Source organism: Ciconia boyciana, chromosome 18 (genome assembly GCF_034638445.1).
Source record: "Ciconia boyciana chromosome 18, ASM3463844v1, whole genome shotgun sequence".
Taxonomy (NCBI): Eukaryota; Metazoa; Chordata; class Aves; order Ciconiiformes; family Ciconiidae; genus Ciconia; species Ciconia boyciana.
Window position 1 is genome coordinate 7,634,618 of NC_132951.1, and position 27,397 is coordinate 7,662,014.

Consider the following 27,397-nt stretch of genomic DNA (forward strand, 5'->3'; position numbering starts at 1 on the left):
CGCAGCAATGCCACTGGGAGCTAGGCGCCTTCAGATCTCAAAACCTGAACAAGGCTGAACCTGTTCGGAGAGGGCTTCAAGGAAAGCACAATTGGTACAGGAATTGGGGCTGGTGATTTGGGAAATGACTACCAAATCAACTTGCTCAGATAGCCAAGTATTCCTGTAATCGTTTCCCCAGGGGCAAGTACTCAGCCTAGTAGCAAATAGCTGACAATTATCCAGGACACAATTCAGCTCATATTCCAGTGCACACCGATAGACTCACACATCTGTATTTTAGGGTCTCTCCAATGTACTGCTGCCTCCCTTGTTCTGTACCCCTGCACAGCATTAGTGGCAGAGCTCTCCTCTATCCCCGAAACGGTTGCGTTTCAGAGGTGGGTGTCCTGCACTGTGCAAAACACTGCAAGGACTGCAGAGAGAATATTCTTCTTTCTCAGATGCTAATGCATGTGGTAAAACCCAACTTAAAAGGGAGTTCAGAAAATGCATTAAAAGCTTCTCCTCACATTGGCATCAAGTTCTGAGCAGTGACCTTACCCCTGCGGACAGAGAACCTGTCTTGTTTCCTTCCTGGAAAGGCAGATGAAGCATATTTCGTATGCAAGGCCACTGCCACAAATCCACCGTTCAGCCTTGTACGTCTGGAAAGCACCAGCACGGAGGGACTGAGCAGCTACAGGGGCAGCACTAGAATTAAAAATCCCCTGCTCAGGAGAACAGAAGAGGAAGAGAAGACCTCACCTTCAAAAGACATGCCAACCCCGCTTCACCTCACTCTCCTTGCCAGGCACTGCGCAGAGAGGGAGGGAGACAGGACCTAAACTAAAACCTGGCTTGAAGTACTGCCTAAAACAAATCTGCAATTTTAGGGAAAAAACAATCCAGCACTTTGGTTACTTTCTTCTCCAAGGCAGGCTTATCATATTAAATTTGGACACATCTGGGTTTCAACCAGTCTAAAAAGAAAAAGCCCTCATAATTCTGGCAGGAACTGAGATGTTGGTGGAAAGCCAGCCTTGTAATATGATTTCCGCAATAGACACAGATGTTTATTCTGGGTCTGTACAACACCTATCACAGAAAAGTCCTTGTCCACAATTGGATTCCTAATCGAGTGGCAGCACAATGCATAGCAGTAGCATACATAGTAGTATTCTGGCTTGATGAAAGCAGCTTTTCTATAGAGACATTTCAGGAACAGTCTCTGCATGAGGCACTTCAGACTCTTGAACAATCTCAGAGCTTGGAAGGAAGTCTGAAAGGGTGTGAAGAAATAGAGGGATCCCATACTCTATCAGTCACTTTCTATTTTTAAAGATTTATAAAAATACCTGTATATACTTATACAATACATCCCTACATACTTTGCAGCACATTTATCTCAATCACACTTTCAACTACTGCTCTTCAAAATGAACTTTGTTGTATGCAAATAGAGCTCTCTGATGCTTAGTCATTTGTCTGCAAGAAGATTTCCCTTTGGGGATAGTTCTGGTTAAATTAGAAAAAAATTAGGATCCAACTGTGTGAGTGAGGCTAAAACTTTTCCCATGTATTACACAAAGCGTGCGATTGCCTTTTTTTTTTTTTATTAATATGACTCATTCATTAAGAGACATTCAAACACATTGTGTGTTCCTTAATTTATCATACACTGTCAGCTTGAGTAGCCTTTTCTGGTACAAGCAGGACTGGAAACAGGCACTTCATATTTTATCAGCGTTCCTAATCACCTCTCTCTCCCCTACCCACTGATTGAATTGGCAAGGATTGCTTCTTTATGAAAGAAGCTGGGCTCCAAGACAAACTGCTCGTATGGAAGATGGCAGCTGGAGCAGTCTAGACTGGGGACGCGCTCAGAAACACATCTGCCTTTGGAAGAAGGCTGCCTGCCAGAGTAACGCCACACCTCTGCCTGGGCTGCTGCCACCAGGGTTCGAACCTGGGGCTCCTGGCCGCGCACCGCGCCGTGCGGTGGAAACCGGAGGCTGCTGGCACACCCGCCTGGGGACTCTTCCGACTCAGATACTCGGGGAGTCGTTTGAAATACGCTCCCTCCCTCCCTCCCCGCTCCTCTTGGGTTACTCAGTGCTTCCACAGCCTCTTAGTGAACTCGGCCCGCTCCTCGGCACGTTCAGCATCAGGTATGGTTTTCTTGCTCTAAAAATAACCCTCCGACACTAGTCAAAGAGTCAATTCGGGGCTTTTTGTTTGCAGGGGCAAAAAAGCTACGGAATTACAGCCTTATTATATAGGAGGAGAAAGGTCCAACTTGGGGTACACTGCGTACAACCCAGCTAGACCCCAGGGCTGCGCCAGGGCAGTGAGTTTGCTGCAGCTTTACCATGGCACACAGAGCCTGTGCATCCCAGCAGGCAGCGCTGATGGGCAGGGGGAGGGCTGCAGCCCCCTAAATCTCCCCATCAAACGTGCTGCTGGTATAGACAAGCAAATGATACCCCATCCACCAAAGGATTCAAAACACCTATCACATCACAGCCTTGCAAGGGCTTGAGGGCTTGACATGCAAGCAACAAAACACTATTTTTCTTTTTTTTTTTTTTTTTTTTGTGGGTGTCCAAGCTACTTGCAGCCATGTGCTGGGGTCACGCCACTCTGCAAGCTGAGCAAAGGCCCATTTGGCCCCGCGCAGGGAGGGGAGATCTCGAGCGAGGCTCGGCAGAGGTGCTGCGGGCAGCCATGGGGATGATTCAGAGGGACCTTTGCCAGCTGCTGAGTCAGTGCTGAGTTACTGACTTAGCATGACGTTTGGGTCTTCTTTTTGCTATTTCCCCCCTCCAAAGGAAATGTAGAGCCGAGACCCAAATGCTTGTGGTTATTAATGGTTCCCAAGAAATTTTTCTTTTTTAAGAGCATATTATCCTCCCTCCTCTAGCTGCCCAGAAAAACCCAACATTCCTGAGGAATTAATGTTCTGCCATTAGTTCCATGTGGGACGCAGCGTCTCCATTTCCTGTTGTGCAGCACTGTGGTGGTCTTTCAGGACAGATTAATCCACAGAGGGTGCTGCCGTTTACTGCTAGGTGAACAGATCCTTTTAGCCCCTTGCTTGCTCTCCTCTAACCATGCGGATGCCTCCCTCAATGGTGGGGAAGGGGCCCTTCTGCACAGCTAAGATTATACCACAGTTATTTTGGTAGCATTCACAAAGCCAGAATTGCAAAGACCACAGTGCCTGAGTCATCACTGCCTCGCACCCCGGCTGTCAATCGCATCTTGATTTTGGGACGATGAGGATGAGAGATGGTCCCTTCTCTCTAAGCGGAGGGCCTGCCTCTGCCCATAAATCATTGCCAAGGTGGGCCCAATCCTTGCTGAAAAGGTAGAAGGCAGTTTCTCATTCACACTTCTCTGCCCAGTGTGACAGTCTTCTTGAAGAGACCTTGTATCAGGCAACACAACTGGGAAAACTCATTAATCATCTTATCCTTCCACCCGTGTGCCAGACTCCATGTATGGTGTTCCCAGCCCATAACCTGCCCCGTCCAGGGAAAGCGCCGGGCTGCGATATCACACAGCAGAGCAGGAAGGGCTCTACTGACCTCATCAGAAACGTCTGCCCAACAACACGAGGACGGCGCCAGGTAATTACTCAAGCACGGAGCATTTATCAGCACTAGTTCTGAAACATGCTCGTCTGGCCATAGAAGTGCTACATTAATTTCTCAATATGTCATCTCCATTCCGGTCTTTTCTCCTCTTTCTCTTCCCACGTCAGAGACATCCAAGGCAGTATGGTACAGAGATCTCCGAATGAGTCACAGGAGCTATCAAGCGCTGCACGGCAGCCAGCTCCAGCCGAGCCATAACCTTTCCCTCCCAAAGTGCCGACTTTGTTTCCAGCAAAGAGGGTAAGGCCAGACAGAGCCTCAAAATGTTCTCCTTTCCCTTGATTCAGGACTCCAGTTGTTCTCAGACAGGATGGAAAAATCCTGCCATCTCTTCCCTCAGCCCTCCACGGCCTGAATCCGTTTCTTTGCTATGATTCATAAGCTGAGAGGGATTTTCCACTCCAGTTCAATAATAAGCTCTTTACATTGCAGGGGGAACTGGGGGCTTGGAGCTTGGTCATCCTCATGACACTTGCAGGGCAAGAAGGTGGAAAAGGCCAGGATTTCGCTAGGCTCAGAGCAGGCCACCCAGATTTACCCCTTACAGGTAAGCAGCGTTTTAAGAGAAGTTCACAACTGCTGAATTTCTCCTCTTCGAAATATGCCTGAAATGACTCTCCACAACACACAAAAGACTGCCCAAAGATAAAATCGCTGAAGCTCATTCTGTCTACTCAGGGATTTAGCAAAACTTCTCCAAGTAGAAAGACTACAACAGGGATGTGTGCCTGTAAAGTCAGGCAGGAGCGCAGGGCTGCCTGCGCTGCATCCCCCTGCGTCCCCCTGCATCCCCCTGCATCCCCCCGCATCCCCCCGCCCGGGGCCTCAGCTTCACCTCTCGCAAAGGTGGGAACCTTTGAACAAAACACACCCCTCAGTGACTCCCCACCCAAATTACAGGGAGAGAAATCACCACACTGCTTTGAAATGGGACAGCCAGGAAAGACAAACCTGGAAGGTAAGCACCCACTGAGGGCTTAGCGAAACACAACCGTTTCACTTTAGGTGTTACCTGCAACAATGAGCAGCACATCTGCAGACACAAGTGCTGTTGATTGTGTTCCTTAAGCTAGTCTCAATATTTCCATTGTAAACCCTTCTTTCACTATTTTAAGAAGTCAGCTGTAAAAATTTGCTCTAGGCTGGAACTTGGCAACTAAAGACTGTCTGGGAGAAACTTATTTTACATGTACAACCCCTCTCTCATATACACAATATAGCAAAAGGCTTGGGTTGGAACACCAAATCCTCCTAAAAGTTGGCCAGTTTAAAGATCCTGTTTGCATTCTTGCATTTGGGGGAAAAAAAAAAAAGCTAGCAGATAATTAGTGTGGCCTGACTGCTTTTAGCATTACAAAATGTGTGTATACTTTTATGATAGCCAAGATATACACCCTGAGAGTGGTTATTGTGTGTGGAATGCAGTAGTTAAATTTATAAAGGAAACTCTTTGCATGTTTTAAGTGTGGGTTATGAGAAATAAAAAAAAATAAACTTATACCTTAAAAATAGAGGAGAGTTTGTTTAAAAAAAAAGTCTTGAAGCAATCTCTGTACTTGCATTTGCTGAAACAGGGCACTGCTCTGGAAATGTGAATTTCAGGTACAATACAAATTAATAACCAGGGTTAAGAAATAGTTAATTTGTGGCATTTTTTTGAGGCACCTGGGTTTTCTTTGTAAGGTGACTGGCGGTTCTGCCCTCTTGGACCTGAGTAACACCAGGGATGTGGAACAGAGCCCCAGCCTGGCCATCAAAATTTTAACCAGCAACTTGTAGGAAGGAAGGTGGGAATGTTTTTTCTTTTTTTTTCTTTTCTTAAATCTACCATTAAGCAGCAACTTTAATCACAAACTTTTAAGGGGCATCCACGATTACAGAGCACTCAAGTTTACACTGAGATATATGCTAAAACCATGATCATCAGAAATGTAATAGTGCTTGGCTGCTATTTCGAGTTGTCACACTCCACTAAGCTTTATAGAAACCCTTGTAGGCTATGGTCTGCCAACCATTTAGCTGATCTGTGATTGGGAAAAGTTAGAATTAAGAGCTTGAACTTACCTGAGGTCCTCTCTCTCCTTTCACTCCTGGATATCCCAGTAACAATGGAAACAGAGTGGGTCCGAGGGGATCAAAGATTTGATAGCCATCAGTCGCAGCTGGGGTTGTGAGGTTGAAGGCCTGTGCCCTGGCTCTGGAGCCGGGATGGGCAGATCCCAGGGGTGGTTTGGTGTACACCAGAGGGACATTACTAGGATCCACTTTCCTGGTGGGGGACGGCACGTGCTTCTTTGGAACAGGCCCATTGCTTGGGTTCTGCGGGGTTTGCTTTAGGGTGACAAAGTGGACATTGCTGGTTGTGTTATCGGTCATCCTCCTCATTGGCTTTACAGTGCTGGGTGCTTCAGAGGGCTCAATGGTGGGTTTTTGGTTGATCTTCTTTTTGGTCTCTTGCTTGGACTCCTTCCTGCTGGCCGCAGCAGGGCTCTGGCTTGTTGGTGGGGCCTTTTTGGCAGTGGGAAGGGGAGTCTTCTCCATGCATGTGCTGGGAGTGGGCTGAGACACCCTGAGGGTCGTCACCATCCCCTGCAGGACCGAACGGGTGGGTGGCTGCGTTTCAGTACTTGATGGAACAGGAGATGGGGCCACTGTGACTTTTGTGGCTTTGGTTTTCAGTCTTGGCAGTGATGGTGGGGATGATACCAATGCAACGGTTGTTGCACCTGAACCCCGAGTCTTGAGGGGTGCAGTGACCCTGCCAAACTCCGAGGATGGGGCAGCAGTGGTCAGGTTTCTCAGACCCTGCAGCGAGGGCTCCATATGCTGTGGGGTACTCGGGGAGGCACCGGGATCCCTGGGCAGGAGGGGGATGAGGGGAGGCAGGTTTGGCCGGTAGGTATCTGCTTGCCTGCACTGTTTTTTTAGGTATTTACAGTAATGATGAGCTGCCTTGGCGGAAGGATAAATATCGAACTGGCAGATGGCTCCTTCAAACTGCACGGAGTGCTGGTTCATCTTCCCAAAGAGGAAAGATCCATGTGGATCCAATGCCTCGTCCTTTTTAAAATGCAAATCCGCATGTACTCTGCGCTTCCCACAAGAAGTAAATAAAGTGACTGTCTGGCCACGGATATCGATGGCCATATTGTGCCACTGGCCATCATGGACATTGTAATCAAAATATACAGAGCGCTTGTGGCCCACATACACTATGATCTTCCCAGGCACAAACTGGACCCCCAGCTGCAGTTTTTTCTTTTTGCTCTTGACAGCAAAGAGAAAAGCATTGTTGATGCGGTGGGAGCAGAGGCTCAGCACTAGGAGCAGGTCACTGCTGGAGCCTGCGGGGAGGATGGTGCTGACCGGTGCTTCGACACGTGCTCGCTGAGTGAAGATGACCCCTGATTTGAAAGGAATGACCCCTTGAGGAACTGTACGTGATGAGGACCATCCACTCGATGGCCTTTTCCCTGACAGGCCCAGTCTTTGAAGAACATCCACATCTGAAAGGGAAACACAAAGAACACGTGAGGTGTTGGACAACCCAAGGGCTGGATGGGTATGGGGGTCAAGCCAGTCCGTGCAAAAGGGTAACAGGATACAGGAAACCTCAACCATCCTCTCACACATACATGTTCAAATAATCAGAACGGAGAACACATAGCTCTTCTGCACATAGTGTGAGGAGCAAGTGCATGCTCAACTTGGTCATCAGCAATTGCCAAAACGCATCAGCTCCATGGTGCATCTGGCTAGCTGTCCTGTCCCACCAGGGACCAGCTCCAGATGTTCTGGAGGGAGCTGACCTCACTACAAGGAAATTTCCCACTGAGCACCAATAGTCCACTTCTCTGGGATTTAATTCTGAGTACTGACCACACAGTTGGAAAGGAATTTGAACAACAGACTGAGCTGGGATTGCAAAATTTTATATCCCCAGAAGGCAAGGAACAGAACTTTCAAAGGGAGCAAAAGCCTTATATCTGTCTCTCTCCAAATTAGTAAGAAGCAGCTTTTGATCTTTGAGGCTCTGGAGAGTTTAGGGAAGCAAAGTTGCCTCCCAGCATGAAAAAAATCGCACCTAGATTTCACTGAACCACTTAAGGTTCTCAAGAGCAGTACTTTTTTCCCAGATGATCATCTTACAGCCTTAAATTATTTTAATAAGTTGGAGGAACCAGACTTGGTTTGTGAAGAGCTGAGAAATTAGTTATGGCTGCCACTGAGCAGTAGAGGTAGGACTTGCCTCCAGCATTCGTCACCTAGGAGCTGGGTGCCTTGTTCAAGAGAGGGTGAGAGGGATTGCTGTCCAGAGGAGCCTATCTTTCTCCACTGACTCCAGGAGAAGTCTGCAATGGACAGACAAGCAGAATCCCCTGGTTTCTGGCCCCAAGGTCTAACAGGAGTCACACACAGCTTGGAGTCCAAGGCAGATTAGCAGGCACCAGCAATGCAAACTGGAGCCAGCTGGCAGCAGTATCACCTGAACTACTTAACTGGGGAAGATGCTGAGGTCTACGTAAGAAAAGCTGCAAAGGTAAATGTGCCCAGACCTGAAAAAGGTGCTTATGTGCCCAAAAGTTTGTTCTCTTACTCCAGCACAAACGTTTGGTCTAATAAAAGACGTTACCTATATGGTATAGACACATAAAGGTAAGGCTATAACGATTACTGTGACACTACCACTGTTGAAAATGAGCTAGGATAACTGTATTTCCTTCCCTCTTCCCTGCCCAAATGCAATCCCCATTACTCGACGACCAGCTAGCTCTCCTCTGTTTCAGTGCTCTTTGGGGAAGCTAGCCTGGGCTGTATAATCCAAACACTGATCGCGCAAGGTAAGAATTTAACAATCAGAAATGTGGCAGTGCCAGTCATGGCTGCATGTCAGTTAACATCATGGGATTGCAGCTTTCCTAGATTAAAAGGAAAAGTAAATCAAAGGTTGTCCAAAGAAAAAACAAGCTTCTTTTCTAAAGAGGCCTTGGAATTTGGCCTCTTTCACCCTTAACTATTAAATATTCAGCACAATGCCCAATATTTGGAGAACGGGCACTTAAGAGATTCTCAGTGTTGGCCAGAAGGGTTGTAGACTCAAGCTAGTCTGAGGCCTGTAATGTTGCTGGCCTAGAAGGGAGGAGGATAACGAGAAAACCTCTGTTCCTTGACTTTGGCAAAAACCTTGGCCATTTTTGTATGTAAGAACAAGTCAATCAATATTTACTTTGTCTGAGCTCAGCTTTATTCCCACCTCCCTTTTCTAAGGCAGCTTGACTCATTTGCTAGCAGAGACTACCCTGGAGAAGATGTGTCAGATGCGACAGGGGATGGAAATTTTCCCACTCTATGCAGAGGGGATAATTTACTGCACAGCATGTGTAAGTGTTAATAATGGTACTTCTCCCATACCAAGAAATCCTTAGTCCGCCGCTGTTTTTCTGCCGAATTGCCCAATGGTGCTGTCCCTTCGCATAGCAAAGGTAGAGCCTTCCCCTCTCTGCACTGAATGGAGGAATCACAGCAGTATCTTCATACTGGATAACGTCCAGAGCCCGTGAAATAGTAAAGGCCAAAGCCTGGCTCTAGTGAAGTCAAGTGGGACCCTTGCCACAGACTTCAAAGGCATCAGGATTTAGCCCTAAGGAAATAAATTTACCACTTAAACTAGGAGCTAGACTCCAGCTTCCAATTTCTGCATGTATTTTTAGGTTCTCTCCCAGAGACAGACAGTGGTGTGTCTCTACTAGGCAGAGATGCTTTACCCTCCAGGAGCTATTCATCTGGTAGCTGCTCTGCAAAGACGTAAGGATGTTTCCCTGCTCAGAGGATGCCGCTGCTGTTTGCAATACCAATCCAACTGCCTCGTTAGCAACTGCATCCAACAGTGCTTAAGAAAAAGGAAAAAAAGCACAACCCAACCACTCCTTTCCCTCACAACCCACTAAGGTAGAGCCAAATTCTAGATGCCTACGCAAAACCTGATTAAAACAGACCTCATGCAGGACACGTATGTGGATTTTCCAGCACCAGGTCCAGGCGCACAGCTCATGACTCCTGTGCACCCAGCCCATCTGCCTCTCCATCCCATGCTGACTGCCCTGGGCTGGTGGGGCACATCCCCCGGGATGATGGGATGTCATCAACTAACGTAAAATGCAAGGTAATTTTGCCTTCCTTAAGTATCTCCAAGTTTAGCAAAGCATTTTTTCCCCTTCAAATTTTTTCCTCTGTAGATTTTTCCATCAAAACACATTATTTAAAAAACCATTCACTTGGAGCTGCCTGGTCCCAGGTACCTTGAAGCTAGTTGCAACATTCCTGTAGCAACATTTGAGCAACTGGGAAAAACTTCTAGCAGACTCTGTGCACGAAGTGAGACGCGCAGAGATTCCTGAACAATCACATGATCATCTCTGAAAGAGGGGATAAAATGTTTTATTGCTCTCCTTCCCATCTCTTTCTTTCCCTCCCACCCTCCCCATGCAAAAAGCTTTATAAGAAAAGAAGCCAAAAGGCAGGAGAGAAATAACTTGCAGCTTCCTAGATTCCAGCAGCTGAGATGTGATGCCCACAGCTAAAATCGGGTTGAATAAATGCTTCATTTCCAAAAGTTACTGCCCAGACCCTTAGTCAGTGCACATCAGATGAACTCACTAACCTCATGATCTTTTGGATTTGTAACACTTATGGAAAAATCATCCTCCGTGTTCCCTGATTTTCCAGTGTGCAGGAAGACCCCTAAGCCTTATAGTAATAACTGCAGTGTTTTCAAAAGCCACGGCATTGCCTCAATTTTATCCTCACACAGATCTATGAACAAGCTCTTATTTGCTTTTATAAATCTCATGTTTGAAAATCCTGAGTGATAATACAGTTTCAGGTCACCAATGTTTCCTTACGGCCTTTCCTTCCTTGGAAGTTTTTACTTTCTGGTACTCAGAAGAGCAACCTGTGTCTGATCGTGGGGAAACCAAGCAAGATTTTTTAAATTCCTTTATCACAGAGACAGTATCTCAGAGGGGACTTACCTACCACACTAAGGTAATGCAGTAAGAGTGAAATGAAAGAGTTTCCTTTAGATTGATAGTAACAATCAAAAGACATGGCACCATCCCATAATTATCAAGGGAGTAAAATGATGGATAGAGACGAAACTAAACAGCATATTAAAATCTACTTGCAAAAAGAGACGCCAAGACACAGTATTTGTTCTGCCTCTTTATGAGCTGACATAAAACTTGCTCTGAAAACTGCTTGACTAAGTAATTCAGCCAGATGTTCACCTCTTTTGCATTGAAGCAGAATTTGGAAAATATTACATTTTTCAAAATTGCTGATGGCAGGGATGTATTTTTTTTTTTCCCCTCTGTAAAAAGTGCTCCATGGGCTGGTTTACAGCTGAGCATTGACCAACTTTCTATTTTTCCTTCATGTTTTGGAGACTGAGAGGAGAGCCCTGGAGCCTGCTAGTCCACTTATTGTTGTCTACTGATTGCGGAGGAAGCTGTTCAGTTCCAGCATATACCCGTGTAAAGCATCCATGTGGAAAAGGTGTTGCTATTTTAAGAGGAGATGGCTCCTTTACAAATAGATGTTGCAGAGATGCTCAGCTCTCACTATCAACTGTAAAAGACGAATTTATTTTTATTTTTGTTGACTCTGAAGCTTTCTGTCTCCTCTTGTGGGGTCACTGAATATTGTACCCCAACGTTTTGTCCTGTCCCCAGCAGCACTGGGGAGGGGATGCCTGGACAAGGGGTGTAAAGATAGGGTGAAGGTGTATGATCACTCCCCTATAGAATACTTCCCCTACAGCACAGGGCGTGAGCCAGACATAGTCATTCTACTATCAGCCACCCCTGTGGGATTTTTCTTCCTTAAATTTGCTTTTACTTTTAGAACTCACATCGTTTCTGTATGCGCAACATCCTCTGTGCCTGCACAGGCACGATCGAGTTGCATTCAAGTCAAGGAAAAACCCATCTGCCAGAGATGCTTAATTCCTTAATGCCCCAGCCTCAAGGGGCACTTTCTAAAAAAGCAGTTAAGTCCTAGCAAGTGCAGGTAGATGCCAGTGACATTTTAGACACACCAAAGTGCTTCATTCCCACCAGACAGACAGGCACTTCTGAAAATCCCGTGGGGCACGTAATCACCTCTAAAAACCTGGTTCTTTTGGCAGCTGTTAACTGCATCATCTATACCATCAGTACTGCAATGATCAGCCATAAATGCATTTAATTCTGTACACTAGGCATTATTAAACTGATACCAAAGTGCTTGCCCTTTACTTTGGTTGAAAGAGAAGAGGAAAAAAAAGAAAAAAGTGTGATTTACCTTCAGAATTTCCCTGTGTGAATCCCAGGAACCAGGTAAAACATAATACAGTCCAGAGAAAGCAGAATCCCCTAAAATTGGAAGAGAAGAAAAAATAATGAGTTTCTACAACATTAGTAACACAAACTAGCCCCTCTGTTAAGGGCTTTCTCCTTGATGACAAGTCTAGTGAAGTCAGTGGCAGTGTCCACATGTCTCTGGGAAATGGAGAATGGGTGCTCAGCAGAACAGCACTTGCTTCCAACTGAGATTTCATTTTACTACTTAATAATCATCTAAAGCCCACTGAATTCAGTGGAAAGTTTTCCCACTGGTATTAGAGGGGACCAGACCAACATTTTGAGAGGCAATGTCATCGGTGCCAGGTCAGCAGTCCCTTCGCTACTGCTACTCTTTGCACTCATCCCGTCTAGGACACCAGAAATGCAAGAGGATGGAGAAATAATTCAAAATTGGAAGGTCAAAAGACACGCCAGGAGTGCATGTGCATGTCTGTGAGGACACGGGTAGAAAATGGGCTGACATGCAGTGACATGTCACCTGCGTCTCAGCAAACAAATTCTGAGTCCTATTGCTTTACTACATGCTTAAAAATATTCTAAACGTACAAAATCCTACATGGATCTGTTCCTCTTTTTACACCCAGATGCAAAGATGGGGGGCAGCTTCTAACCACTCAGCACCCTATGCTGTTGCCACTAATGACTTTCTCATTAGCTTGGTATGGCAGGAAATTTAAAAAGTGTGAGAGCTGCAGATTCCCAAGCGCAGTGTGCTCGCAGACCCTTTCACGCCTGAGGGGGAATTGGACAAACCTTTCAGTTAGCTAAACTGAGCCTTGAAGTGCCAGCAGAGAGGAAAACTTTTACCAGAAAGGTAGTTGAAGCCCTCCCTCCCCCCACCAACTTCCTTGATTTGTAGCCAAATAACGAACATAGGAAACTCCTTGGTTAAGCTCACTTAAAACTGCAGTGGAAAGTTTGAAGATTGAATTCCCTCATCTTCTAGAGATGATATTTAACAGCTTGATCAGCAAGGGCTGCTGGAGGAACAGAGACAAAAATGTAAACTACAGAAAGTCCTCAGCCAGAAGAAAGCAGTGTGGGACATCCACAGGTTGTTCTTCATTTCAGCCAAGCCAGTGAGAACACTGGGATATGCAAAGCAATGCCAAAGTGCAGCTTGCTCCTCTCTTCAGATCTGGCAAGGACAAAGAGTTTTATCAAATGGGATTAGAGACCGCTCTTCTCCTGCCATGAAGTCTCAGCTTTTGCACACGAAAGCACCCTCTGAGGCAATGTATTACCCTGGGCCAGATCCTCACCCAGTGCAGGAGACCCTTTCCCACAGCTACAATGAAGCCACAGTGATTTACACATCAGTGGGGAAACCTGGCCTTGAATGTAAAAATCCATGCAGGAATCCAGCCACTAACTAATATTTTAAGGCTTGAAGGGACAAAATGCTGGAGCGGCCCCGCATCGGCTGGGAAACAAATGAGATGAACCACATCATTCTTCGCTGTTTCCATTACCTGGACACTGGGCTGCACATGTCAGGAGCACTGGGGCTGCTTTAGTTTATGCATGAAGGAACAACAGCTTGGAATAGCCAAGTCACGGTATTCTTTCGCCATGTCCTATAGCCAGCCATATGCTAACCAGGAAACCCTCACTACGCTCAAGGGATCTCCAGCCGGGGAGACTTGGTTGTTTTCTGCCCACTTCATCCCACGGGACACAGCTCTTGGGCTGAAGACATGGCTGAGTACAAGGAGAGCTGTTGTCCCACTTCGTTCAGGGGAGGTAGGAAAGGAAGCAGAAGAGGATGATTCTTCATGGCTAGCTCTAGCAGAAGTCTTTTGATGACTTAAAAAAGGCTGAAATTCACTTCATGGAAAGACCTGCGTTTCTGTGCTCACCTCCAAAGCAACAATGGAGTTTTAAGACGTGGACACAATTCCACACGTGCATGGAGCAAAGACCTCTCCAGGTATCAGCAGCTGGGCTTGACTGCCCGATGAAAGCACAGGAAGATGAGGGGAAGGAGGTGACCAACATGACGTGAATGCCAAGGGCAGCAGGAGTCCCAAGTGTTAAGAACACCTTTTCTCTGGTGAGGATCAGATCTGTACAGCTATGTACAAACACTGGTGCAGACAACACACCTAACTGAAGTCCAGATCTTTTTTTCAAGGGGTACCTTCAGAACCCAAATTTGCTTCCAAAATCCCCGTTGACCAACACAGTGAGGGGAACAAGCCTTAGGGGAAAATCCAGCACGTAATTTCATTCCAGTGACACTGACAGGGCTATAAAGGAGATGAATGTGCAGCGTGGGATCCAGCTGGCCTCAGCCCTGCTCCTGGACCCCTCGCACAACCAATACCGTAAGAATTGAGAGTGGGGCTGAATGCCAAAACACTGAAGAAAAACACTTTGGCAAAATTTACCAACTTAATGGAAAAAGCAAAAGTAGCTTCCAAATGGCAGACCTGTGACCGATGGGGCTGTTAATTATTGCAGGATTTTATAATGCAGGCTCTTTTTCCGTTACAACTCTGCAGTGACAGGATTGCATAAGCAGCTTGAGTAGCAATAGTAAAGGAAGATTTTTCTCCTTATATAGAGCTATCAAACCCACCTTGCCTTTATCTCGGCTTCTTCCCACAACCAGTGATTTCCACAGAGACTCTATCAAGAGCCACCCACTAAAGGCATTTATTTCTTTTATTGCATAGGGCCTTTCAATACCAGACTAAGGATCCCACTGCTATAGTCACTAGGTGAAGAAGTGCCCCCAAATACCTATGACGTAAGCCTCACGTGGACCCTAAAAGTTTTCTAGTGCAGACAAACTCCCTTTATAGCAAACTGAAGCTACTGACTACAGCTTAATTTTACTTTGCTACTTTTTGCGAGCTCCTGCGATCAGTCCATGGGAACCAACCAACGTCAAAAGTGCAAAGCGAGAAACAACAGACAGAGAGGGACAGAGAAGTACAAAGACCAGCAATAACACTTCTCAGCCTTGGTGGTGATTTTAGTATCTTCCCAGTGAGGACCATGTGCATGCAGGTAGCAGCCAAGAATTAACATCCTGAGGAGTTCCTACAAAAAGCAACCAGAAGGTCTAGGGCACCACTTCTGCTGGGGCTTCAGGACAGGCAGGAGGTCCCCGCATGTGGTGGTATGCACCAGTCCAGAGACCTGATGAAATCACGGCTGCTAATTAGCACACAATTGCAAAGCTGTGGTTTTCAGCTTCCAGTCTCATTTGCCATCTTTTTACTGAGCATTAAGAAATCAGACTTCTGAGAACAGCAAGTTGTGGCTCGGGGACTAAAGATGAGTTATCACCTCTCCAGGTGGCTTGTGCACTGTGTGTCTTGCTGCTATAGCCCCAGTAAAGTCATGTTCAGGGTGGCAACCTCAAGAGCAAAAGTAAAGGAAAAATCCTGTTGAACATACGGGTTCTACCTGACACCCACTGGCTTCTGTAACAGAGGAATAAAGCGCTCCACTGAACTCAAGACAACAGTAAGACAACAGCCTCTAGGGGAGGCTTGGTCAGGAATTATCGATAAAATAAAAGTTTGACAAAGCTGAAGCAATCTGTAAAATAGTTGTGATCAGCTAATTCTTCACTCTACAATTTCTGTAATTGGTTGGCACAATTTCTGCATTTCTGCATTAAAAGTTTTGCCCCTGCCTTAAAAAAAAAAAAAAAAAAGCCCAAATGGTTTTGACATCTTGTTCACTTAGATAATGGGCCGAAGCTGAAGAAACTGTTACAAGGGCCCAAAGCAGCATTTAATTTTTTTTCCTCCCTCATTTAGAGTGAGGAAATGTCTTTGAAATTGCAAACATTATTTCAGGGTGGAAAAATGATCCCCCCCCCAATTCAGGTGCATTTTTTTCTGTCCAAAAGACCAGAAAGCCAGCTGGATGCTGAAAATTGCTTTGCAAGAAAGGCAAACCTACATTTCTAGCTGTAGATCAGATAATGTATCTTAAAAGAAGAAAATGTCTATATTGCTTAAGATCCTTTGCACATGACCGAGGTGATATTTTATAAGACTCCCAAGCAGTTTTGACAGTCAACAGGAAACAAAAATCACAACCTACGTACTGAGGCTTTAAATTGCACCATGGCATTGATTCCACTCCCGGCTTTTTGGGGTTGAAATCTTATTTTGTACTAGTATCATCCTTTGCACAGCAGATTTCTGCTCTCTTTCTGGGGCTTCTGGAAACTATGGTATTTCTCCTCTCACCCTCAGTTTCTGGAGAGAGCTATGGGAACATATCATTATGTAGTTGTCCCTGTATCGACCCTGCATAGTCCTTTGCTGGACCTTTTCTGCAGTATAAACCAGCTATCGATTTACACCTCCAGCCAAAGATTTTGTCTGGTAGATGCAGGCACTGTTGCAAAACTCAGCGTGCTAAGGGGAGAGTTTCTGAGATGACTGAAATGGTATTCATTTTTAACCCCCATTCAGCATCTAGATTTTTAAGAAAAAGGAGAAAGCAGACAAGCAGATATGGCCCAGATACACACACTTTCATGGTAATTTAAAAAGAAATCTAAGAGTGATCTAGAAACTGTCAATATTAAGTGGGGAAGAATGAAATTCAGTACCTCTTTAAGATTTTAATGTTCAAAAAAGCTTCCCAAAATATCATCCAAGTACACAAAACATCCAGAGTCCAACCCGCTGCTTCTGGGAACACATTTATCAAAACAGATTTTCAGATGACAACGAAAAATTCATTGCACTTGCAGCCATAAGGGGAAAGGATGAAGAAGTGGGATGTCAGTGCGGCTGCCTGAGCTTTAACAGACCTCTGAGCAGACAACAAAGTGAAGGGTTTCAAAGATTGTCCCACCATTATTACTGGAAACTCCAGTAGCCCAAATGGATGGGAAAGTCTCTAGGCCAGACTCCAACCCATCCTTGGGGTGATCCTGAACAGGAATGTCTCAGTTGCTCCACCCTGCCCCAGAGTTTGGAACGTGTGTGCAAACCCAGAAATTCCCAGGGAATTCTGGCACCATTTCTGCCAAATCTAATCTTAATTCAGGATGAAAATGCACTTAGTGCTGTGCCTGTAGAGGTTTATCACAGGGTTTTGGCAACTGTGGCCCAGAAAAAGCTGCTGCTTCCTTCAGAGGAGGCCCCTGGTAGCATAAGAGCGTCCCACCAGGGGCTGATGAAAGAGGGGAATCACATTGACAAAGGGGAGGGACCTCAGCTCCTGGCAATGGTACAGCAGTAGGTCTCAAGCGCTGCAAAGAAGCTTTGCTCTCCTAAAAGCCTGGATATCAGCCAGGCACAAGGAGGGTCTGGATGCATAAAGGCCTGGTATTTGCTCCCCCAGCACCTACAGCTCTTCTTAGGTTTTCTCCGTGAGGGAAATGCAGATCTGCAGTACATAGAACGTGGAGATGAAGCATCATTGTGGCCAGTCCTCCCTCCTGCAGACACCTTGCACCTTGTTCTTTCAAGGTTTATGCTGATATCTGAAGACAGAGGGCTGATGGGTTTCAAACCACTGATCGTTGTCCTCCTAATTGGGAACTAGAGCTTGTGTATTCACTGCACAAAGCTGGCCCAGAGCTAACCAGCTCCTCTGAGCTCGTGCTGGTGACAACCTGCTTCCTCACCCGCTAGATGCAAGACTGACTGACGAGGCTGTGATGACTCAAACACCCTCCCAGATACCTCCCATCAACTTTCTACAATGGGGGATCTTTCCTGACAACCCGTTACTTGGTCTTCTCTTTGCTCACCATCCCTGTCTGTCTGGGTTATTGACTTTGCTGCTGTGTGAAGTGACAACACTCACTACTGGCCCTTGCCTTTGTGTTCTCAGTTAGTAACTGGAGCCCTCGACAAACAGAAGTGCTAAGCATGATCTGTCATCTAACTCCTTTTTTGTCCTTCCAACAAACGCCTTCGCATTCCTTCATTTTGTGAATGGGGTTTGGCAGAGCCGTATAGAATTCCCCATTGTTTCCATTTGCACTTCAGTAAGTGTCCATCATTTCTACTTATGCCCCAACAAATTGGTAAAGAAAGAGATGGGGGGAAAAAAACCCACATGCTCTGTGTCTGTCTCTGGTCAGAGATTTCCTACAACCCCCATACCACAAGACCTGTGCAACCCTCGGTCAATAACGTAACCTCCATAAACACTGTTTTCAAGCAGGGCAGATTTTATCCCCTCAACCCATTGCACAAAGGGGATGAAGCTGGAGCTTTATTAAAAGGACCTGCTCAGAGTGGTGCATCAAGGCAGCAGGAGAGGGGGGACCTGGACACTGGACTTCAGCTTGTAGCCCTGGCTGTGGCACTGCCCTTCCCGCCCGGGACACAGCTCCAGGAGGCTGTGTAATTGTCTCCTTTCTACTCCAAGGCACCCAGCACACACACATCATTTGCCTGCCTGTTGCTCCCATTGCTGAATTTGCCCAGCAGTGCCATAATTTGTCCCCAGATCACCTGCCCAGCTTGCATGCAATGGTCTTTTCCTCTTAAAATAGGAGCCGTGCCTTCCTCCAGCCCTTCCAGGCCTTCCTAGGAGCTGACCCACCTTGGGTGGTGCCAGGTGGGTGCTGTACCACTGCGTGTGCAGCTTTCTCATCCAGCACATGGGCCAGGCAGGCCCCAGAGCGGCATTACGCCCACAGCCCAGGGCTGTGACAACAAGCAGGCACCCATTGGAGGCCTCCAGGAGCATCAGGCAAGCCTCCTCCATGGCCAGCACGCAGCACTGGGGCTGGAAGGGGCCAAGGTGGCGCAACCACAGCTGAACAGCACAAGCGCTATGGTCTGGACATGTGTTCAATGCATAGCTGAATGCAAAACCTTCTTCTGTGGTTTAGTGAGTCTGTGCTCACTAAAAATGCATCAACAGAAGTGATCGAGAGGGGCATTTTAAGCTTGCAGAGCCTGTCAAGCGTTGTGTTCTTCTGGGTTTACAAGCTTTGGCTGCTTGAGCCAGGACAAGGCTTCAGCACACTCCGCAACTTCTTCTCCTTCCCTGGTAAGCCAGCGCTCCCACTTCCATCGATGGGTCTCCTGCACCTCTGGCAGGTCCCCAGCCACCAGCCCTGCTCCGGAGGATGCTGCAGGAGTGCTGGGACAAGTGGGAACCCCGTGCCACGTGGGAACGCATCAGAAGGTTCCCATTACAAGCTGCCTTCAGGCAGCACCACCCTCACCCACCTGGAGGAAGACTTGGCAGCACAAGGGTGGCCTGGCGAGTCCAGGCACAAGCCAGCTCTGTGCTCAGAGGACCCTCTCCAAGACTAATAGCCTCAACAGGAACATCCAGCTGTGGGAATGGTAGGATGCACAGCACTCAACTCTGCCAAGCAAATCAAAACCCAGCACCTTTAAAAAGCCCATCGAGAGATAATGCAAAGGGTAGCAAGCGACCTCTGCTGAGGAGGGAACGGATCAGCAGCATGCTGGCGAAGTATTTAACCCAGAGAAGATCCTGGGAACAAAAGGCGCACATATTCAGAGTCACCAGAAAAGACCAAAGTGCAGATTTCCCATGGCACTGCAACACTCAAACCCCAGGCAGCCATGCACAGTGCTAGCCTGGGACACTGAGATGCAAGAACATAGACCTCCAGCAAGCAGGCAGCCACGCTGCCTTCTCCTGGGTCCCCGTTTCCTAACCCTGGCCTCAGCAGGGTCCGACTTGCCCTGGGACTCGAGCAGGATCTCCCTGTCCTCATCTGCAGCACGACTGTGGTCAACTTCTCCATCCTGCTCAGAAATTGGTGCTCTGTGAAATAACCGTGCTTCATGCCAACTATCTCCCCAGCATCGGGGCCCTTCCCCTCGCTGTGACGCGGCGCTGCTCTCGGTCTTTCAAAGGAATCTTTATCTGTCTGTTCCCCTTTGAACTTCTCCATTTTTGACAGAGAGCCACCCTTGCAGGGTCCCAAGCAGGCATTTCACTCCAGACCATGCCCAACATTAAAAAGACGCAACTGGGAGACGCTGCAGTTACCGGCATCTCCAGACATGCCACAGCCACATCTGGGCAAAAAAAAAAACAGCCCAAAACCCTAAAGCACTAAAATTCAGTCCTTGTGAGTATATAAACACCCACAAAACTTCTCAAGGAGAGCTGCTTGCAGCCCTTGGGAGCGGTTCTGATCTCTCCACATAACTTTACGCACAGACGCATGCAGGCGGGAGAGCGTGTCTGAGCCTACAAAGGAAACTGCACATTCATCCACCTCCAGACTCCAGTGCTGCGCTACTGGGGCAGCCGCCAGCAGCGGGGTGACCCTCGGGGCGAAGGGGGGGTGCCCCAAATCCCCTAGCGCCGTTTCCACCCTTTCACCCCATCGCCCAGCCCAGCCGAGCCTGGCTGAAGCAGAGGGATCCTGTACACAACTTTTTCAAACTGCCAGGCAGAAGAATCCCAGTCTTTCCAAGGGAGTGTCGGTAAATCATCATTACATCCGACAACGCAACCAGAGGGATTAACCCTTTGCTAGTCCCCGGGAAAATAATAACAACGACGACAAATTTAACAATGAAAATAGTAAAAGCTGGCCCCAGCCGTGTGAGAAAGCAGACGGGCAGGGCGTGTGCTCTCCTTTCTTATATATACATATATAGACCGAAAGAAGTCTTTGTGCTCGCGTGTGTATGCCGAACACACGAAGAACATGCCACCACGCACCCGCCTGCCTCTCCGGCCGTGCCTCTGCCCTCCCCGTGGCTCTCCCACTTGCCGGAGGACTGCGGCGGCGATCTGCAGGTACTCGTGCCCCCACGTCCCCGCGGGACAGGCCGAGGGAGCAGCATTCCCCCCGCTCCCAGGAGGGGCCGGGAACCTGCCCCCGCCCGAGCCCGAGCCCGGGAAGGCTGTACGTGAGCCACGGGGAGCGGGGAGGCGAATTGCCCGTCCCTGCATCTCGCGTGGGTGCAACACCGGCGCCCACCCCCCGCACCGGTTCCCGGGCTGGGAGCTCCTTTCCCCGGGCGCGTGGGAATAGGGGGGGCTCCTCCTGCCCTTCCCGGCCCCGAGCCCCCCGCTCTCACCCCCTTGCCGCACACCCCAGCCCCGTTCCCAGCCTCCTGCTCCAGCGTGGCCTCCCTTCTCCCAGCCCATTCTCCTCTCCAGCCCAGGAGTTTTCACATCATCCCCTGGCAGAAGGAATGTCTTCCCCCACCCCATCCCCAGCCACCCGGGAGCGCAGCTCCCCTCTCGGGCCGGCTCTCCCCTCCCGCAGCCCTCCCGGGATCCCCCGGCTCCCCGGGCTCCCCCATCCCCGCCCGGGATGCCCTTCCCCAGCGCCGGGAGAAGTCGGACTTTGTACTCACCCCCTGCCTGCTGCTGTAGCTCTGAGTCTGGAGACCGGCTCTGATTCCGGCTCCATCACGTTTAGTGCATTGTCTCTTTCGGGCAATTTTTGCGGCAATCCATCAGAAAAAGGGGGACAGGCCGGTTTGTGGGTACATCCTTCCCAGGAGCTCAGCTTTCTGCCTCTCTAAGGGGCTCAGCTGTGTCAAAGACACCCCCTGGCCCGGACGGCTCACTCCTTCCTCCTCTTCTGGGTCCTTTTGCTTACACAGATCTTTTAATCCCATTTAACTCCCTCTCGGCAGACTGCAATTACCTTGGGAAAAAGGAGAGAGAACAGAAAGTACACGCTAGGAAGCCAGGCTGGCCCATGGTCGCTGGATTTCTTGCCTCTCTTTCTTTTTTTTCCCCTCCTTATTAATAGTACAATTTCTGTGATCTCTGATTTCCAAAGTCCTTGATTGAAAGTGTTTGTTCTTAGCTGTTACTTTTTTTTTGGTTGGTTGGTTGGTGGTTGTAATTATTATTTTTATTTGCAGTGCAGATGTGCCTCCCACCCCCCCAAGGATCTCTCCTCTGGACTTAGAGAGAAGACGAAAAGGCAGATTTTGAGAAATGAAAATTATTTAAGGATGTCCCTGCTGCCTCTCTCTGCTGCCCTCCTCTGTAATTCCGAAGCACTTGCAAACAATAATACAAAGTAAATAAATAATTAAAAAAAGAAACTCTTTTGGCCAGAAGAGCTGCCGAGAAGCAATCAAAGACCCCTTCCAGGCTCCATGGAGGAAACGCACAGGCCCCAGCGCTGGGGGAGGCCGCTGCTCCGCCGCCCTCACCTGCCGGGGCCGTGAGCCCCCTGCCCAGCCTGGCTTCCACCCACCTCGCCACGGGCTGGCAAAGGACCCGCGTTGTAAGGTACCTGACCCGGCTTTTCCCTTGGGCTCAGTGCTCAGCCGAGGCAGTTGGGAGCCTGTGGAGGGGGCTCAGGCCCGCAGGAGAAAAGGCCCCCCTGCCCCTGCTCCCCTCCTCGCCCTGCCCCGCTTCCACGGGGAGGGGGCACAGGGTGTGGGGCATCTCCAGACCCCCCCTCTCCTCCCAGCACCAAGTGATGGAATGGAAGCTGCAGCCCGGAGGGCAGGGAGAGGGGAATGAGTTTTCTTATGCACAGTCCATCAGAGTAAATCAGACCCCAAGTCCACTTAGCCAGCTCTGCCAGGAGAGGGGACTTTCGCGTTGGCCAGCGTGGGTAAAACCTGCACCCCTGTGCCCCCTCCTCTTCCAGGTCTTGCAAAGTCCCACCGAGCTGGGACCCAGCCGCTGCGCACACCCCAGGGTGACCGGCAGGTCCCTCTTGTCCACACCAGGACGCAGCAAACCCCTCAGCTCGATGGGATTCCCTCGGGCAGATGAGGGCAGCCCACCACACCGAGCCCTCCCACCTCCTCCCTGCGCCCCGGGTGCCCCCTCGGCTCTGCTCCCTGCCCCCTTGCACAGCGTCGGCCTTGGGCACTTACTTTGCTGCGAGGCAAGAGGCTGTGCACCGTTTCCTCACAGCCAGTTCATTGGCATTCATTTGTCCCAGCAGCTTACGGCAGTTTCTACTTCTTATAAAATAATAACAATGATAAGAAAAAAAGCAAAAGGAGCAAAAAACCCCCACCAAACAACCCCAAGCTCCTTCCTCCCTCCTTCCCCTTCAGTCTCAAGGTATCTCCTGCGCTGGCAGCCAGCGAGCGCCTGCCAGGCTCACGGGCCCGAGCGAGCCAAGGCTTTCTGGCAAGCCTGAGGTTCCCCCAAGTTCAGCAGATAATCCTTCCCCAGGACTGGCGCGGGCAGCTCTCCCTCGGGCCGTCGCTCCACTCGTGGGTCATGGATGCTGCAGGGATCCAGGAGAGAAGAGAGGTTGGGACCGGGCGCTGGGAGGGACATGGATGTGAAAGAGGTGGAAATTATAAGGCTGCCCTTGTCCTTTTAAATAGCTGCAGCCAGGGGACTCCGCTCGCTGGCTGGGGTGCCCCAGGTATCCGGTTTCAGCAAACACCAGCTAATGAGCAGAGATCCAGCCTCCGAGGGGCAGGTTCTGCGCTGCTCTGCAGGCCTGGGGAGGCAGGGGGGCACCCCGGGCACCCCACCAGCAAGGGATGGAGCAGGGGTGAAGCTGGAGGAGGGAGGGGAGGGCTGCGGGTGAAGAGCTACATGGGCACTGCTGCTCCAGGGTGGAGGGCAGGCTGCAGGGCTCCTTGGGCTGCAAGGTCTACAGGGCAAAGGACAGGTCCTGAGAGGTGCTGAGCATCCAGCAGGGGTCTGGGCATCAAAGCTGAGCCACCCCAGGGTCTTGCTTCATCCCCCGAGGCAGGGGGAAGGACCAGGCAGAACTAAAGCACCTCAGAAATGGATATGGGCACTAAACTGAGACACTCCCCACGAAACCCATACAGCCACAAACAGGATCAACACCGACCCACCGAGTACCTGAGCTTGAAGCTGGAGGGGAATGATGTTACGCTCAGAGCAGAAAATTCAAGGACCCACTGGCCTGACTCAGCAATGCAGGTTTTACTCAAAAAACTGACCTCAGAATGTGGCCAAAAATTAAGGTTTCTACCATAAATCAGATCTCCCGTATACATGATGTCTTCTGTTACCATGCATGCTGAGGACTTCTCTTCTTTAATACATATATTTGACTTAGTTGTGGTTGCTTGCTGGGACTGTGGTTTTGCATCTCCCGATTTCTATAAGCATAAGATTTTATTCATACCTTTGCTCTGAAGCATTTGCATTTTGCTTCCTTGCTTGCTATAACAGATGAAGCTTTCAGTAATGATAACAAAAAGTTAGAAACAAGCAGTGTTATGACTGGGGTAGATAACTAACAGCCTCACAGTCCACTGTCCTCAACAAAACCTTTTCAGAAGAGTGCAGCTAAGTTACACATCCAGATACTTGTAAGGAGCTCATACTCACAGGCAAACCTGCCCCAAAACCCTCTGAAGGCCCAGGAGCTCGGACAACCCATCCAGACCAGCTTTGAGGACTGGGACTTCAGGGACAAAAGGCAGTCACATAGCTTGTCAGAAATCACATAAAATCTCTATTTTTCTTAGCTATTTTTTTCCCCCAGCTGTTTTTTCCATGTTTCTCAGTCACGCATTCCTCACTGAGAAACATTCTAGCCAAGCCTAAGTATTTAAGATAAAGCTTTAATCTATTAAAAAAAAATACTTTGCAAAGAAGTGTGTGAAAATTCCTGCGCTGTTGAATACACCTTGTATCCTCCCGCTCTTTTCTACTTTTTCTCTCTTCCAAAAGCAGCAAGTATTTAGTGACCTTCTTTTCCCTCAAGAAACCCCACGCTACCCAGAAAAGAGCAAGGCCCTGGCTTCCCAGAGAAGGGACAGAGAAGAAAGCAAAAAGACGTGCTGCATCTTTTTGCAAAGACGTATATGGCAAATAGGACGCGTGTGGTAGCTGGTAAGGACTGGCAATGCTTCAGGTCCACAGCACTGCACCAAGGACCCCCATCAAACACACTTAGATCCCCGTCCTCAAATATTCTGCCCATGCCAACTTTGCTCAGATGAACATTTTCAAACCAAACACATGCATAAAAGCTTTGCTAGCATGGAGACGTAAATGTAGCTCAGCAGTAGGAAAAAGGGAATTAGTTTAAAACAAAAGGAAACCCAACATTGCTGAAGCCAAGACTAGTGCCGAGTGAATTCAGGTTCAAAAATTAGACCTCATTCTTCAAAAGGAGAAAAGCCACAACATATGATGTGAATAGGAATATATTTAGCAGATTTATTTTTCTTCCCTTCCAAATTTAAATAGAAGCCATTTTAAAACACTAAATAAACTGAAGTAAATCAGCACAGCAGTGAAATGAAAAAAAAAGAAAAAAAAAAAGGAATTGGAATTGACCATTCTAGTTTAATTAGCCAAAATAACAAAAGTACAGGGGAGGAGGAAATGCCACCACACATCATCGGGAACGGGGAACAGAACACTTGCTTTTGACAAAATGCACCTTTCCAAAAAAGCAGCATGTCATTACTGCCTGAATAAATACAGCATTTAAAATATTCATCCGTATTTAGCCAGTTTCCAGAAGAATTAGTACCCGCCTCTCCTCAGGATCCGTAGCTTGGTTAAGCATCAAGGCTCTTATTAATATAATTTTGTACCTTTGCTCCTCCTGGAAAACCAAGCGTGAAGGCATCTAGGAGCCATGGCGAGCACACATGACAGCTGTGCTACATGACTCACACTGCCCGGCTTCAAGGACCAGAGGAATCCCAGACACTAACCCAGGCTTGCCCTCCCAGTTCGGCTTGGCCTGAAGGACAACACTGCGTTACAGTTCAATCGTTTTCACCTTTGCACAAGTCAGAAAAGTATCCTGAATTACTCACTGCCCCCAGAACTGATGAGGAATTACAGGGATATATTTTGATATATTTAGATAAATAACCTATTCAGGTTTAAAACCGTGGCATGACCAGGCAGAAGGCACAGGCAGCGTGAAACCCAAGGCACCAGAAAAACTTGTGGGAGGGATCAAACAAACATGTGAAGGAGAGATGGGATAAAGAGCCTTTCACTCCCCTCCGGGCTGAGGACCAGCACCCAGCCTGGATTGGGAGTTTCTAAACTTGGTACCTGGCTAAGAGTTGCTGGAGCCACAGGGACAAGGGAACCCACCCTGTGGGAAGTGCCACTGCCACGAAGGGGTAACGGTCACTGCGGTCATGGGAGGACACAGCTATGCGGCCATGCGGTATGGCCCAGGAACACATATCACATGGAGCAGGGCCGCTGGGGAGGGCTGGATCCACACCTGTAAACCCAGGAGGAAGGAAGAGAAGATTAAGCATCCACAGAAACAGGATTCATCTCCTGCACATGCACAGTTCAGGTAGTGGCACAGGAGGGACTGGCCGTGCCAGCCTCCAGCTCCTAGGGATGTCTTGTTGAGGGCTGACCTAGCACCTATGCTGCAAATGCCAGCACCCTCGGTGGCAAGAAGCCCCGGAGAGCTGTAGGCAGGGGCTCTGGTACTGATCCCTAGCTGCTGGGGTGGCACTGAAATAATTTCTGTCCCTTCTTGCCCCCTTTGAGGGCAGCCCAGCCCCTCTGCCCTTACGTGCTCCACACTTCGCTGCGATTTCCTAATCCCTACACAACTTTTCTGTTCAGATCCTGTATTTAACGTGACCGTACCAGCACTTCTCACACTCAAGAGCTCTATTTGAATGACTGGCACTAGTTCAAGCCCTGGACTAAAGTCTTCCCTACCCTGTAGGGACCTGGTCATGAGCAGAAACCTGCTGGTGAACTTCATTTGGCTGCTGAGAAGTCTCTCCACCCATGGCAGAGTCCAGATCTCCATGAAGGCAGAAGCTGGCCTGGCTGGGGTCCAAGTTAGCTGATGCTCCTGGTTGTTTTCTCTTTCTGGCTTCAGCCATCACCGCAAGAATAGGAGGTTTCAGCTGAGGAGCAGAACATGCAGCACTTCTGATGTTAGGGACTGCTGTTTGACAGCAATTTTGTGATGCAAAAGCTGCTGTGGGTTATGTTTCTTGTTCCCAGTGTGCTATGGAGAGTATTAATTATACAGGAGGAGATGTACAGAAAGCTCAAGAATCATGTATGTAACCAAGTTACTGCCCAGTGCCATTTTCCCCCTCTCCGCAGCCTTTCTGACAAACCCTGTCCCATCCTGTGCCACAGGCTAGCAGTGACATGTTTGAACTTCTGCAGCCGTTTGATGTAAAATGTTTTAAATTCTTTTCGGGAACACTAAAGGCTTTTGTCTCTTGACCGGTGCTGTGGGGATGCCACGTCTGGCAAGGACTGATCTTTTTGGGCTTTCCAGCTACACCATATCACATCGGGCTGCCCAGCTGGCCGAGAGGTAGGAACGGCTGTTAATTATTAAACACAGCCTTTTTCCATCGGAATGAAAGGAAACACAATGCAGTGATACAAGTCCAAGCCCACCCTTCCCAAGGAAATGCTGCCTGCTGATTACAACTCTGTCATATGCTTCTATTTAGATATTTAGAGAACTACAGT

The 27,397-nt window shown here is 48.4% G+C and overlaps 1 protein-coding gene and 2 long non-coding RNA genes across 3 annotated transcripts in view; 2 read left to right on the top strand and 1 right to left on the bottom strand.

The window, feature by feature from the left end:
• COL27A1 (collagen type XXVII alpha 1 chain) overlaps positions 1 to 21,901 on the bottom strand; it is a 164,343-nt gene extending 142,442 nt beyond the window's left edge. Inside the window, exons 1-3 of the mRNA XM_072883342.1 lie at positions 21,340 to 21,901; positions 11,979 to 12,049; positions 5,703 to 7,144 (exon numbers count right to left, since the gene is read on the bottom strand). Of these exons, the coding sequence (XP_072739443.1) occupies positions 5,703 to 7,144; positions 11,979 to 12,049; positions 21,340 to 21,395 (1,569 nt within the window). The 5' untranslated portion in view covers positions 21,396 to 21,901. The remainder of the gene's footprint in view (positions 1 to 5,702; positions 7,145 to 11,978; positions 12,050 to 21,339) is intronic.
• Positions 1,741 to 5,425, top strand: LOC140661358 (uncharacterized). The gene is made up of 5 exons (XR_012045716.1): positions 1,741 to 2,150; positions 3,474 to 3,611; positions 3,746 to 3,878; positions 4,071 to 4,185; positions 5,322 to 5,425. It is a non-coding gene; the product is annotated as an uncharacterized lncRNA (long non-coding RNA).
• LOC140661357 (uncharacterized) lies at positions 20,069 to 26,589 on the top strand. Its single transcript, XR_012045715.1, has 3 exons — positions 20,069 to 20,773; positions 21,859 to 22,234; positions 26,519 to 26,589. It is a non-coding gene; the product is annotated as an uncharacterized lncRNA (long non-coding RNA).
• Positions 26,590 to 27,397: the final 808 nt, after the last annotated feature.